Source organism: Eurypyga helias, unplaced genomic scaffold, assembly GCF_000690775.1.
Source record: "Eurypyga helias isolate BGI_N326 unplaced genomic scaffold, ASM69077v1 scaffold26351, whole genome shotgun sequence".
Lineage (NCBI taxonomy): Eukaryota > Metazoa > Chordata > Aves > Eurypygiformes > Eurypygidae > Eurypyga > Eurypyga helias.
The window spans coordinates 1-14848 of NW_010231889.1; the positions used below are offsets into that span (position 1 = coordinate 1).

Sequence of the window (14848 nt, forward strand, 5' to 3'; positions counted from 1 at the left end):
TGATTCTATGATAACATAAGGGTAAATTAACTTTTAGCTGAGTATAAACAATTAGTACATTCTTATTAAATATTTTTAATCCCTTTTATAAAATAAATTGTTGATTTTTTCCCACAACAGATTCGTTTTACAATATCTGGAAGGAGGGACTTGAAAAAATAAACCACCCTCGTGTTATGACTGCCATTTGTTTGCAAAGCCAACAGCGTGAGTTTTTCCTGTTTTCTTTTGCTAGCAAAGCAGTCAGTGTTTGTTTAAAACCTGGTTGAAAAGACATTATTTGTTGTTATTAATACAGTATCCAAACTTAAAGGAGTCTAGAAAGTAAAGCTGTCTGCCTTAACTCAGATGACAGCAATATAGATTAGGTCCCTGCCTCGTTTCAGGGTCGTTTCACTTTTTGTCATGCCAAAATTATGGCGACAGGACCAAAGTTTAGGAAAGACCCCATCCACCCTACTCGCACATTTCTAATCCGGATTCAGCCCTGCAGTCCTGAGAATCTCACCCAGCTTCCTGAATAACAGCAGGAAGATGCTCACAGAGGGCGATGGGGATGGAAGCGTGTCCCCCAGATGCTGAACACAACCCAACATCACGATGCAGGTCCCCGACAGTCGCATCCGCCCGTCAGCCCTTGGAAGAGGACTTAATTCCACGCTTCGGGGTGCGACTGCACTTTTTGTTCAGCTCTGAGTTACTGACTCAGACATTCCTCCCTGGAGAGTCAAGAGGTTAGTCATTCGTGGGATGCTTCCATACACAATGTCCTGCGAGAAACGAGCTCAGTCGCCTGCTGATTGATAGTAAACGAGTAGAGCAAGGTGCACTACTCCTAGGAAGCTCGTAGGGGTTAGGAAATGTAGTTGGCAGTGAACTCACTGACTGTGACTCATTTAGTAGCGACAGAGTAGTTGCCCTCACCAGGGGATGGGTCACCACGAGCAGAGGCAGCTCTAGCAGGCAGAATGGCATTCCCCTCCTCCTTATCCACTCCTCACCGTCACCTCGAGGAGGGAAGGGAGGGCTCCTGACCTCCCAGCACCCCACAGGTCCCAGCTGGGGGAGACGCACCCGCTCCCCACACCGCAGGGATGCTCCGCCTGCCCCGGGTGCTGCCGTACCCACCTCTCGAGGAGCCTGCACGTCGATGAACTCCTCGAAGATCCGCTGAGCCTTGGAGGCCAGCTTGGCTGCCGAGCGGGTCTTCTTGAAGTCCTCGCAGGCGAGCCAGAACTCCAGGTTTTCCTCGCTGAACTCAGTCTTCAGGAAAGCGCGGAAAGCAGCCAGCCCATCTGTGGGGGACACACGGGGAGTTACAACGGGAGGAGAAAGAGGGCAGGGAGCAGTTTCTGTAACAGACATCCCTCCAGCCACCCCTGCCTACGGAAGACCCTATGATTTTTCTCCCAGGTTCTGTGACCCCAGGACACGTCCATAATTCACACAAACGCATCGGCTGGCTTCTTGCGAGGTGCCACGAAGCCAAACGTCATTTGCTGCTGCTCTGAAAAAGCATTTCGCCAGCTAACGTGGCAGGACTGGAGCACCTAACCTTCGAAAAGTTCCTCTTGGAAACACCAAGCGTCAAGGATACGGTCTCTTTGCCACAGCATCTTCTGCATGTTAGTGCAGCACTTTGTGAGGTCTTCTCTGTCACTAAGAAAAACCTTTAATAAAACATAGCGTCCATGGACTTGTCCCCTATGTTTTCTGTCACTTGGCTTCATTGCCCAATGACATATTTTTAGTTCTTATTTAAACAGAGGAAGGATCTCGGAGTCTGTTACAGCTACAATAAAGGGGAGAGGAAAAGGACGCGGCATAATTGCTACTTGTCTGGTGTCGGTGGTAAAAGTGTTCTTATCACTTGTTAATGCTTAGCAATCGTGACATTTCAGTAATGTAATCTGAGTCAGCCGGGGCAGATTAGAAATATGGAAAGATTTATTAGGCAATCTGTGTCCTCTTAAGCCCCTGCCTCGGCATATTTACGGACACAGCTATTGTGTTTTTATTTCCTTTCCCTGAATGGCACCAGCAGAGTTGAAGAAGCTGAAGGTTTCACACATGCCCTTTATCCTTCCGTTAGCTTAGGGATAAATTTGGCTCCTAATTCTTTTTTTTTTCTTCCAGTAACAAGTTTCTAACTTTACCTGGTCTTTTGCTATTGGGTCTGATTATCTGGAATTCATGACTGGAAACTTCCTGAGTCAGCGATGGCTGCTTCCAAGCAAGTGTCTAAAAATATTGAGGGAATCAGGAATGCATTTGGCAAGGTCGGATTCCCCCAACGGATGAGAGGAGTGAGCGCATGTGCGCGTGGCAGGGAGGGACAAAGACCGATGAGGGTTTGTAGGACTTGAACGCCCGCAACGCTGCAAGGTGAGGACTCCTTCTCCCTCCTTTCTCTGTGGGAGACCTCGGCAGTGCTGCCTTCCCTCCCTTCTCCCATGGCAGGAGGTGTGGGAACTGGGAAGGAGCCCAAGGGGTGATGCCCAAGGCTTGCTGTGGGTCATTTGCACATGCCCACAGCAGGGACAGGGGGACAGGGGCTGGCCATGTCACTGGATTTATCACAAACCCCCCTACGGCTTATTTTCTTGCCTGCACCAGGTACGTGAGAAAAAGTGTCAGTGTGACATGGCCCTTTTTCTCCCTGGTGTGTCCTAATGTTATTCCTGCTTCTCTTGTGTCCAGTAATAACTTAGGATACGGAGATATTTGTCAGTTGTAGGTCCTGAGCCTCAGCCCTAAGAAATGGCCCCAGGTCCTGAGCAGCAACTAACAATCCTATTTCTGGCTGAGCGTAAGTCAGCGGAGATGTCTGACTTCTGACTGTCCAGATTCTCCAAGGGAAAGGCAGAAAAGTTATTAGGCCAGACAGGACCAAACTACAGGCTAAACCTCTCTCCTCTGCGTTTCTCAAAGCTCCTTCATTAATAGGCTCTGCACTGCTAACCGCTCCATCGGCACTCGGCATTGCAAAGGGCACAGCCATCGGGAACTACAACGGGTACGTCCCATCTCAGCTACTCTCCTGTCAGCTCCAGGAAATAGCTGTATCACGCCAGCTCACCCTGCCACTTCCTAATTAATGCATTTGTGGGAGGAGATCTGGGTTTCAGACTCCTGCTATGGACAAACCCAGGGCTTTTGTCCATGAGCACCACAGAGCAATTAACAGTGTAAATTGTGGGGTCAAGACAGGGGCAATAACGTGACGTTGGCCCCCAGAGAAGCTTGCAGAGCAGAGAGTGCCAAAGGCATCTCCAGGAGCTGGATCATGCTGCCCATGGCTCCTCTGAGCCTCTCCGTGGGTAGATAAATACGGTGAATGAGAGAGATGGTTTAGGGCTGCTCCCTGAAAACTAGAAGACAGGAAAACTGTGTCTCACTTCATGCCTATAAAATTCACAGGGTCTGTGTGGGAGCAAGTGGAGGACTTCAGAATAGAGCAGGGAGTGTTTGCAGGAGGAAAAGGAGAGGACTTAACCGCAGGCTGACAGGTTTCAGAAAGAAAACTAAAAAGTACAAAGGGGAGAAAGCAGCAGTTCCCTGAGATGTATGTCACTGTATATATCATCAGCTCCTAGGATGTTTGATGTTAAATATTCGAGCACCCAAGCACGCTTCTATCACTGTACAGTCTGCTGTGTGTCCCTGCAGAGGTCTTGCTCCCCTTTCTCTGTCCTGGTCTTCCCCCCGGCTCCTTCCCTCTACAACAGCCCCAGAGCCTCTGCACTGACAGAGGATCACTTGCAGGAATAGCAGCTTTGCATGGCAAATATTGTATCTGCACAATATATGATAATCTGCAAAAAGAAGGGGACGTCGTGCCTGATGAGGTGAGAAAGGCGTTTGCTTCAGCCCTGTCCCTGACAGCAGCCGCAGCAGGTCCCTCCTGGGACCAGGAGGTTTCCAGATGCTCTGCCTCCTGCTCTCGCACCCATCATCTCCTTTTGATCTTGAAAGAAGTTCAGACAGTGGACAGATAAATAAGAGTGTCCTACTGTTCTCCACTTCTTCATATGTTCCCATCCTGCCCTTCTCACAGCCTTTGAGGAGCTGGAAATGAGGAGACTGGACCTGGGAGGACCTTGCAGGGGAGGCCTTAGATGTGGGAGAGGTCATCCTTGACTCGAGGCTGCGTGGCTCTCCCCAGATTTCATCTGAGGCCTTTGACTGCCTGCCAGCATTTACAGCTGTGCCTTGGCAGCTGGAGGTTAGAGATGGGAGCCCGGATGACTGCACAGTAGTAAATCGCTGCCCACAAGTTTATGATGGAGCAATGACAAATCTGATGGAAAGGGCAGGAGGGTATGGAGACTGCCACCACCTGAGCTGGAATTTGACCTGGATGTTGACCTTAATCTCCTCCTGCACATGATGGCTATCAAGGAAGCATTGCTCATGAAAGATCAGCATTTCAAAGCTCATCCCACCCAACTGGACAGCTTTTTTGTTGGGGTAACCAGCACTGGATTGCAGCGTGATACAAGCAGGACAGCATCACCTACTGAGTCAGCCTCCTGAAATACCCTGGAAGACACTTGGAGCACCTGAGAAGTGTGATTGCAAAGGGATACTTTACAGTAAAGCAGAAGTCTTCAGATGCAGCAGCACAAGGTATCCATGAAACCTGTAGCCTAAAGGCGTGGGCATTCAGGAGACAGAGATGTACTGGCATAGGTGCACGGCCCTTCCAGACAGCTATTCAGGAATCTGACTCAAGAGCAGTGAGCCTTGCTTGAAGCCAAAGGAGTAAGTCAGTACCGATGGAGCAGATAGGGTGAAGGCAAAGAAACGGAGCTCTTCTAGTGAACGTCAGGAGTCCAAAAGACGAGCAGATGTTTGTTTTTTACTTTTACAGTGTAACTGTGAGCTTCAAAATGCCCTGCTCTCTTTTCAAACAGACCAAGGGAATGCACAAGAGGATTGTCAGGAAGGGTTGTGCAAGAATTCGTCCATTGTCCCATCACTCCATCCCATCAAGATCCCATCACCCCATCCCACCAAGACCCATCTTGATCCTGTAGTGCACCGTACGGCTGTAACCCTGCAGGTCACCTCTGAATTCCACAATGGAGGATTTGTGGTTTATAGCCAGGCACTGCCAGGCAGGTCATGACAATGTGAAGACAGGGACTCACATCCCATTCAAACATTCTGCAGGCTGTGGAGGGTGGATCCTTTCCAGCAGGAAGAGCCGTGGAGGAAGGGACTGAGCTGGCTAGCACAAAACACAGGTCTTAACTAAGGCAAGCTTCAGCAGCACGAGGAAGAGCCAAGATTAGTGGCTTAAATCATTCAGGCAGACAGCTTAATAACCAAGCATTAGGCACTGTCAGAGCCAGAAAGCCATCAGCAATCATTTATTTAATGCCTGCATTTCATGCCATTGGGGCAATCAGCACTTCACGTAGGAAACGGAGGTGGAGTCCTCACGGCCGGTAGACGGATGGATTAGCTCTATGGAGCACGTTGGGTCCAGGCATGGAGAGGCAAGACAAGGATGCTCTGTATAGCCTGTGCACATGCTCTCGCTGCTGCCTTGGTGAATGTTAGCTGCCTGTCACCAGCACAATGCTAATGCTGTTCTGGCTTAGAAAGAGCCAGGAGTAGGTTGGGATATTCCTGTGCTGTGTAGGAAGAGGAGCAATGTGTAGACAACAGAAGGAGGCGGAGGACAATAAAGTTTGTGCAGAAGAGCGAAGAGATCACAAAACATGGTGGTAGCGGTGGGGTAAATTTACCCTTGAGATATAAATGGAAATTCAGCGCAGAGGTTCTCTGTCGGATGCTTTGTTGAAAAGTGACTAAGGGTTGAGGACAGACTGTCCTGCTGGATCCTGGACAAGTGACAAGCCATGTGTCCAGCCCCGCGAGGGATATGGAACGAGACATGCCATTGCTTGCATTTCCCTCCAGCAGCCTGTCAAAAGAAATCTCCATCTGGCTGACCAGCCCATACCTCCTGGGCACGGTACGGAGGGGGGATTGCTCCTCTGTTACTCACCCACATGCACGCACACTCTGAGGACCACACTGAGCTCCGCCTCCTGGGGAGCCATTGCTAATCCACCCTGGTGCAAAATGGGAAAAGATGCCAAAATCTAGCATGTTAAAACCACTGCTTTCGTTCCCTGAGCATCCAAGGAAGCATGCTACATAGGATCTGCCTCTTATTCTCTCAATTCCATGCTGCAAAGTAGGATCCAACTCCTCTCTCCTGCTGCTCGCCGTGCTCAGAAGCCCTGACCCAAGGGAACACCGCCGTGATTGCATCCCTTGCAGTGAGCTCAGACACGGCTCCTGCTGTAGAAGGGGAATCAACTGGCTGACCTTATGGTTTCAAGTGGATTTACTTCACCCAACAGCAAAAAAAAAAAAAAAAAAAAAACCAAAAAAAAAAAGGAAGATATAATTGTGTTGACCTATTCATCTGGGGCTGTCAATGAAACGGAGCTGAGCTGCATCCTGCCATTCCGCAGTGGTCACTCCAAGAGGGCTAGGCTGGGGGACGCTGAAGTCCCAAAGCCAGTGCAAACGAAGATGAGGGTGTGACAGAGAGCACCTTTCTGCCTTTCCTACTCACAGTCTCTTGCTAATGTCAACATAAATTATTCTTTAAATGACCGGGGAATTAATCCAAACCAGACCACTCCACACAGAGGGACATTTCCCAGCCTGGGAACCTCCGGAGACATGGAACTGCTTCAAAACCTGAGAGATTTTCAACACTCCACTCAGGATGCTGCCAGAAGTAGCATGTCAGGATCAAACATTACCTACAGACATCATTCATTAAAACAATGGGAGGAGAGGGAATAGGGAGCTCCACAGGGCCATCACACTTCAAGGGATAGCTTACAAAAATGGGCATAATGACACTCTCCAGAGAGTGTATAATGCATAATATCTGTTCAGGTCACTTCCATTTGGCGAATCATCAAAATAGGAAGGGGAAGAGTACAAGTTGTTTGCCTTTCCCATGAAGAGCACCGCAGCCCTGCGAGCCTCCTCCGTGTCCTAGGGCAGCCTGCTCACCTTGGCGCTTCAGGGAGCCTTTTAGGGAGCCTTTTAGGGAGCTCTGATTTACTTTTTTGCTCCTTGGAGCTCTTTCTTGCATCTGTCCAACCCTTTGCAGTATTACCCATAAAAGACTGCCCCATTTTCAGCTGCTACATCCAGCTCCTGAGTCCTAATTGAGCACTCTGGGGGTTTCCCCCCCCATCAAAGAACAGTCTGGAAGGGATCCAAAACCACTGTAAGATCCGACCACAGCAGAAAGCATCACTCGACCCCCTGAAATCAGCATTGCAATCTCCCTTCCAGAACAGATGAACCATCCACCTAGGGAGGAAGGAATCCACGACAGAGGTGTCGAGCAGAAGCGGTCTACCTGCTGATGCTGTGAGCCCCAGGGGGAATTCCCCGGTGCTTAGTCCATGCTCCCAAGCATGAATTCAGATTTTGCCTGGCCAATACTGTTCACCTGGGCAGTCACAGAGAAATTGGACTGAGACGGTTTTGTCCTCTTGGCGCTGGAAACGGAGTATTAGCTGGCAGCTTTACTACAGACCGAGGCAGGCAAGCCAGGCACTCCTTTTCTTACGCTGAAATTCTGGTCGGGTAAGGCACAAGGCTCTCTTAGCATCAGCACACGTTTCTAACGGCAAAAAATGCAACTCTCCTGTTTTCATAGCAGATCTTTGGCTAATTCTTCTGCATTTTGGATACGAGTATTCATAAGCGAAACCACAATGAATTTATAAGGCAGTTCCCTTTATGGATACACACCCTTCTCGCCTTTAAACCAAAATAACACTTTAATTTCAATGGGGTTTTTTTGTATTTGCATCGTTACAGCCTTTGGCTGCCGGGCTAGCAATTCCAGAAACTTCAGGTGCAGAACAGTTGTAATATATTGCTTTAGAAAGTAGTTTATTAAACAACACTTTTTTTTTTGTTTTGTCACTGATCACCAGTCAATGTCACCGTGACTGCTGATTAAAAAAACCCACTATTAATTTAAATTCTAAAGATCACCTTCTGTTGCTATTAGGAACTGAGTATTTTTTATTAGGTGCCAGAGAGTTATCAGAATTACTTGCTGTTCCAGAGACAGGAAAAATTCTGATAATTCATTTATCACTCTATAAGACTAATTTATTAATAAAAACAGACGCTCCTGTGGAGGCTGTTGGATGAAATAATTGAACTGGGGTTTGATTTAGCATTCGCAGCAGTCAACTGAAGAGGGAACAGTCTGTATAATGTCAGTACATAGATCCGTAAATTCACTGGCTTTTGGAGCCAAAGCACTTTTGCTGCAGTCTGTATCTAATGAGGAAAAATTTGACTTTTGCACTGGTGAAGGAGGAACAGGGACTCGAGTACCGAATTGTAACACCGATGTGAGTATCCTGTCCCTCTCTCTCCCCATCCCCCAGACACCCCATAGTCTCTTTGGTGCTTTTTTCCCTTCTGGTTTTGAATTTTGACAAAAGAAATGTTCCCTCCTAGCCATACCCAGTTCCACCATTATTTTTTTTCCCCTACTGGCTGCAAGAGCAATGATCTCAACAAGATACTGCTGCTAAAATTATATATTGCTTTTTCTGCCTTGGACAGCCCGCCTGTGTAAGTCGTCACTTAATTCCCTGCCAAAACTGTTGTCATCTCAGCAGAAATCCAGCAAAATTGCACTTTATTTAAAATAATAGTATCATTCTGCACGTACATTTTAAAATATAAGTGCGGAAAAGAAATTAATCTGCAAGAAAACCAGACGTCTTCTTGTTGCAATAGAACAGTCCACCCCAACTGACTTCTCCCCAACCTCGACTCGCTCCTGTTCAATTCTCCAGTACAAACACATTAACGAACCTACACTGCAAACTTCGCTGTCCTCTTTATGATTTCTCAGCATGAAAACGTCGGTGAAGCAGAATAATATTTGCCGAACAAAACTGACGGGATTGATCTACTGAACGGAGCGAGGTGCACTGATTATATGTTTGCACAAGGTTTCCGGGGGTGAAATTTTCAGGTTTGCATTGGTAACTGTAAATTAGGTCCTGCTAAGGGCTACCACGTGTGTTTTCTCCGCTACTGAGCAAACTGTTGAGGGTTACTGAACCACATACACACTGTTGTGTCGTAGCACTCCCAGGAAAGGCTGCGCTTCCACGCGGCATAGCTGCACGGTGGTTCCGAGGAGCAGCTGGAGGCAGAGGGAGACAAGCCGGTGTCCCGGATCCCAGAGGGCTTTAAGCCAGCTGGGAACCTGCCATTTGCTTGTGTGGAAAGACTGGACCCAGGGGAACTTGCCAAAGGATGCTACGCACAGCTACAGCCTTGGAGTCCTGCCTCCGGTGCATCCCCAGGAGCTGGGGACGGCTGGAGACCTTGGGATGATGGCTTTATCAGTGTCATCACCCAGTCAAGAGCAAAGCCAGGGAGAGAACCACAGAAACGCATCCTCTGGTTAAAGGGGGAGGGAGTGAATCCTGCCTATAAACAAACTGAGACCGCTGCCTAACGGGTAGCAAACACCCAAGGGACCGCTCCTGTGCTACGCAACGCAACGCATCCTCTGTTTGCCCTAGTACAACCAGTATTAAGGGTACAAGCAGAGAGAAAAAAAAAAGTAGAATTTGATTTCTACTCACATTTATGGGACAACAGGACGTCAAAAGAGTCTGCCCATCTTGTGGCTTCTTCCGTTGAGAGTCTTCTGTAAAGAAAGGGAGAGGCAAGTTACAGACAGCCCATGGCTGGTGATCCCCTCTCGCGGCTGTTGGACGAGGACACCGAGGAAGGCTGGATCCTTCTCACCTAACCTTGGAGGCCTACAATGTGGAGTTCTCCAGGTGAGAAAGTCACCCTGGGCTCCCTTTCGAGTCAGTGAGGAGATACCAGGGCCCTTGCAGGGACTTGGCTCTCTTCACCTCACAGCCCCAGGTAGGCAGGTGAAATAGGTCGGATGAATCACATCCGAAAAGGGACAAATTTTAACATGCTGACCCTAAGCAGAGGCCCAGGGAACAAGTTCAGATGTAGACATTTACATTGTAGATGCCAAAAGTTAAGTGGATTGACACCCACCCCTGCAGAAGTGCGTATTTCTCGCTCCTGACTTTAAGGGGAAGGTTAGACTCAGCCTCGGTGTGAGCACTGGCCTGTGATCGGATGAATCCCATCCCACTCATCTCAAATCAGGACTCTGAAGCATCTACCTGAAGCGTTCTGCAAACTGATGTCAGACTTTCTGGTTGTGTTTAATAAGAAGGAGTTGCGCTAACAAGGACTGTGACCTGAAATTGCTGATCGCCTCTTATACTGAGTCAACTGCTCAGACTTTGATTTGTGATGTCAGAGGGGTAAATTATGTTTTCAAATAGGTGCAGATATGTCCCACATAGAGCAGCGGGGACCGTGCCACGTCCCATCTCACAGGAGAACTCGTGTCAACGGTGCAGGTATTTTCTGAGGCTGTTCCTGCTGTGTCAGCTCTGTTTTGCTCCTTCCTTGTAGCTAAAAGAACTGCTCGAAGCTTAAACAAAGTAGAGTAAAAGGAAAATAATACTAGAGGGGGCGGTGGGCAGGGAGGAGAAGGATAGCAGTGGGGTCAGGGTGGGATGCTGCAGCTATACTCACTTCAAAGCCCGGTTGGGCTTGTCCGGAAGAATAGCTGTGAAATCATTATATGAGTCTGATTTGTGAGACAGGCAGCCCAGGCGAGTCCTCATCCCTCTGTTCCTGTGGTCGATGTGGGGGAGCAGGGGTGTGAGCAGGGGAAAACCAAAGAAGATGACGATTATAAGTTTAGCCAGAGTGGCAAAAAAAAAAAAACCAAACCAAAACCAACCAAAATGAAAAAAAACTCAGTGGCTTTGTGCCTCATCAGACCTGTGTCCTCAGTTCCCTCACCCATGGGAGGGACCCTGAAACACCTCCAGGAAGGTGCCGAGCAGACGCTAAGGATGGACACAGCACCAGGGCAGCTGAAGGCTCACCCACAGCCGTCATTCAGCTCCTCTGGCTGGCAAAAAGGCTTTTAAAGGCTGCGCTTTGGGACGGTTTCTTGGAAGGACCCGCTTTGGTCAGGTGTGGGAGGAGAGCAAGGGGCAGCAATACCAGAAATCGGTCACCGCAACCCAGCAGCGGCCAAAACCAGCACAAATACCAGGGCCTGAGGGCAGGAGGGGGCTGGAGGAAGAAGAGAGGGAGCAAGACACCTGCAAGGTGAGCCTGTGCTGCGGATCCGTGAGACCCCGGCCGGCATCCCAAGCAGCTCCTTTAGACTCGGGGTTACATAAGCAGGCTAAAACTGCTTCTTTCCTGACAGGCTTATTGAGGCAGAAAAATGGCTTTATTGCTCTTTTCCCCTAAATTTCAAACCAGCCCCAGAGCCTTCGCTCCTCCGCCGTCCCCTCGCATCCTCGCCAGTCCTTTTCCCAGGATAGCCGGCGCATCCACAGCATCCTTCATTACATAACCCCGGGACGGGGAGGAACACAAAGGGAAACACAACACACACAGGCATTATATGGGACTGGCATCGCGCCCTCTCAAACACGTACAGGAGCCAGGTAATGGTTTTACATGGTCTCTAGAAGGGCAGAGCCCGTGATTTGCCTCCCCAGCCCAAGGGCATCTCTTCTACCAGATTCTGCAGACGTCGAAGGAGGCCATTCTCTCCTCAGGACTGTGGGAGGAGGATTTAGCAACCCAGTCGCCACTTCTCAGCTGCTGGACCCACTTCCATGCTGGAGAAAGCCCTTCTCCAAGCCCTACTGCCAAAGAGATGCCAAATACTTTCTATGGCTGCAGAGGGAAGCAGCGTGTTTTTCCCTTCCATATGTAATTCTTGCAGAACACTTTCAGCACCAGCGACTGAGCCAATCTGTAACACGCCTGTTTCCCCCTTTCTCCTCCCGCCCTTCGGAGAGTTTCTATTACTGCACATTTTAATGTAATCTTAAAGCAAATTAAATGTTAATTAAATGCAACGAGTGTCTCCCTGGTGCAGCACAGGCAGCTCGCAGCATTTAACGGGCACAAAAACCTGGAGATCTTCGGTCGCAGGAATTGTTGCACAGCCTCAAAATATGGACCCACGGCCGGTGGTCTTGGGATGCCACGCTAGACAAACCTCAAACATCAGTGCAAAAACCCACCCTTTGCAAAGTGTCGTGTTCCTAGCTGCACCTGCCGTGCTCAGACAGACACCGGGACTGCTACAGGGTCTTTCTGGTACCTTTCCTGACACCTCCTGCCCCCTACCTTTGTCTTCCGTGCACCGCTTGTTCTAGCAAGCCCACGAATTTCTCAGCCAGAGGTGTGACATGCATTACCGCAGTGCTGCTCAGATTTCCCTCTGATGCCCGAGATCAAGGGACCGCAGCAGGGGATCAGAGCGTACGGGGGACAGAGATGCCGCACCACGAGCGAGGAGCTTGTCTCTCACCGAACACCCATCTCTAGCTGCGGACTTCAAGACAGGACACAGGAGAAAAAGAGGGAAAGAAAACGGGTCCGTAGGAGGCGGAGAGGCAAGGGAAGGGCAGGAGGGAAGAGGGAACACTGCAGCAAGCCGAAAGGCTCGCTGGATGGGGTAGACAGCGACAGGATGGGCAGGGGTGAGAGATGCATCATGTCTTTTCAGTTACCTCCGTGGGATCAGTAAGGCAGCCATTCAGGCATCCAGTTATAGTTAACCCTTTAACTGGCTGGCTTGGACAGCAGTCGGGGCTGTTGGCAGGAGGCAGGAGTGCGGAAAGGAGGGATTTACTGTTTCATGTCCTGGCACTTAAAAATATATCACAGAATCCTCGTTCTCAACCCATTTGATCCTTGCCTCCTAGCGTGGAAGGTTGAGTTTTCAATGGAAGACGTTCAGAGTTGAGGGATGATCACAGAGGAGAGAGAGCATTTCCTTCGAAGACCAGGACCGCAGGTTAAGTCCAGCTTCGGATCTAAAGTGATTTGAGTTTGGCGTCACAGCTCACCACGGAGCAGCAGGAGTTGGCATTATTGCACTCATCATTCAACACCTCTGAAGGTCTCTCCTCAACAGGCAGAGCTCCGGGCTGACCTCGCTAAGAAGACCAAACTACCTCTTGTCCCTGTCCCTCCAGGTCATGGCTGATGTTACTGGCCAGGCATCATGGAAAAGCTGGCACTGCAAATAAAATAACAGGAGGACTTCACACGTCTGCAGATACTGGTCCTTTCACCATCACAGGCTCAAGCACTCACACCAAAATAACTCAAAGAAAGCACCTTGTCTTTGGGGTGGTGGGAGCCTGCGGGGAACTGCCAAGGAGATGCACAGTCTGGAAAGGGGAGGGAAGGAGGGAGGGAAGGTCCCCATGAGCTTTGGTACGCAGGCAGCTGGTTGAACAAATCTCACACCAGAGAGTGAAGGTGAGGTCCACCAGCCTGGAGACTGGTGGGACAGTGAGCAAAGGGTAAAGGTTTGTTATTTCCCAGGATAGGGCCAAGATAACCTCCATGTCCAGAGGGAACAACTGAGGAGGAGACAAAGGAACTGATGAGAGCAGAGACTGTGTGCGAAGGAGCCAGGACCCTGCTCTGCTGGGGCCTGGGGAGATCCCAGAGCTTGGGCTGCCCATCGCGACATCCCTTTTAAAACCTGATTACATTAAAAATGCACAAAGCCTCTTCCCAACTAAATTAATGGAACTGGGATTGCACTACATGCCAGTGAGTGCATTTCCTTAATCCCTACCCTGACCGGCTGCTTCGATGCGCTTTAACTGAAATCAATCCTTGTAATTCCTTAAGCCCCTTTAAATTTCCTCATTAACAGCCTCTCCTGCATGTGGGGCCACTGCACATGATTTCCTGGAGTCCAGCAGCCCCTACTCCCTCTTTCCCACTGCCGCTCCAAAGTGATGGCTGGAAGTGGAGCCAGGTGCCCTCTCCCTCGCAGCCTCCTCCAGCAGCCTGCTTTTTGGGGTGCTGTTACGAAACAGCTTTACGCTCGCCCCCGCTCCCACCCTCTTGCCAGCCCCCGCAACAACAACCTGCACAGCTGAGCAAGCACCGAACTTCCCTGTGATCCCAAAGTCCGGCTGACTTCATGGATGCCGAGACCTATATTTCCCGTGAAGGCGATCCCAGTGCTAGGCTGACATCCCTAACGGATATCTCCTCCGATCGCAAATAAAGGCAGTCAATTACGACTTTAGGAAATTTAATCCATGTGGTAAAGGCATCCCAGTAAGGGTGCATGGTGAGGGGTTTATTTTTGCCTCCTGCTCCATCATTCATCCGACCTCTCCCTCTACGAAAGGTCCCTGTTCAAGGAGACTTGCCGGTCTCATCAGTGATGTGTTTTGGGGATTCTCCTTTGGGAGGCAGAAAGGGAGGGGTGGGATTATGACATTCAGGTTATCAAACCACCCCAGGAGATCACCTGAGCAAAGATAAAGAAGCCATCCCAGCAGAAAAAATTAGCAGCACAAAGGTAAAAAGAATAAAGAAAAACAAAACCATGAGACCTCAGGGGCTTCAAGAGGTTAAACCCATCCATTCACATGCAGAGAAAGCCAGAAAAAACTGAACAGGGAGGCACTGCAGACAGACAGACAGACACAGAGACAAGGATACTCACTGCCTGTGACCTGTCCTCTCTGCCGGTGGGTCTGTGCTGTCAGAGAGGCTCTGGGGAGAGAGCAGAGCGGTCTTCTTCAGAGACAACCCCCCCTTGCACGGGGCGAAAGTCACACTTGGACACCCCTCCCCTCTCTGCCAGCAGCAGCGCAGAGCAGAGCAGCTTCTCTGGCATCCAGCAAAACCCTACAGCAGCCTC

At 49.6% G+C, this 14848-nt stretch overlaps 1 protein-coding gene across 1 annotated transcript; it reads right to left on the minus strand.

The window, feature by feature from the left end:
* Window positions 1-1128: 1128 nt before the first annotated feature.
* RGS8 (regulator of G-protein signaling 8) lies at window positions 1129-12844 on the minus strand (the record flags this gene model as incomplete). Its single annotated transcript, XM_010161256.1, has 4 exons — window positions 12681-12844; window positions 10666-10767; window positions 9678-9742; window positions 1129-1295 (listed from the first exon to the last, which is right to left on the minus strand). Coding segments are annotated over exons 1-4 (360 nt in total), but the record flags the coding sequence as incomplete, so codon positions are not given.
* Between the last annotated feature and the right edge of the window lie 2004 nt (window positions 12845-14848).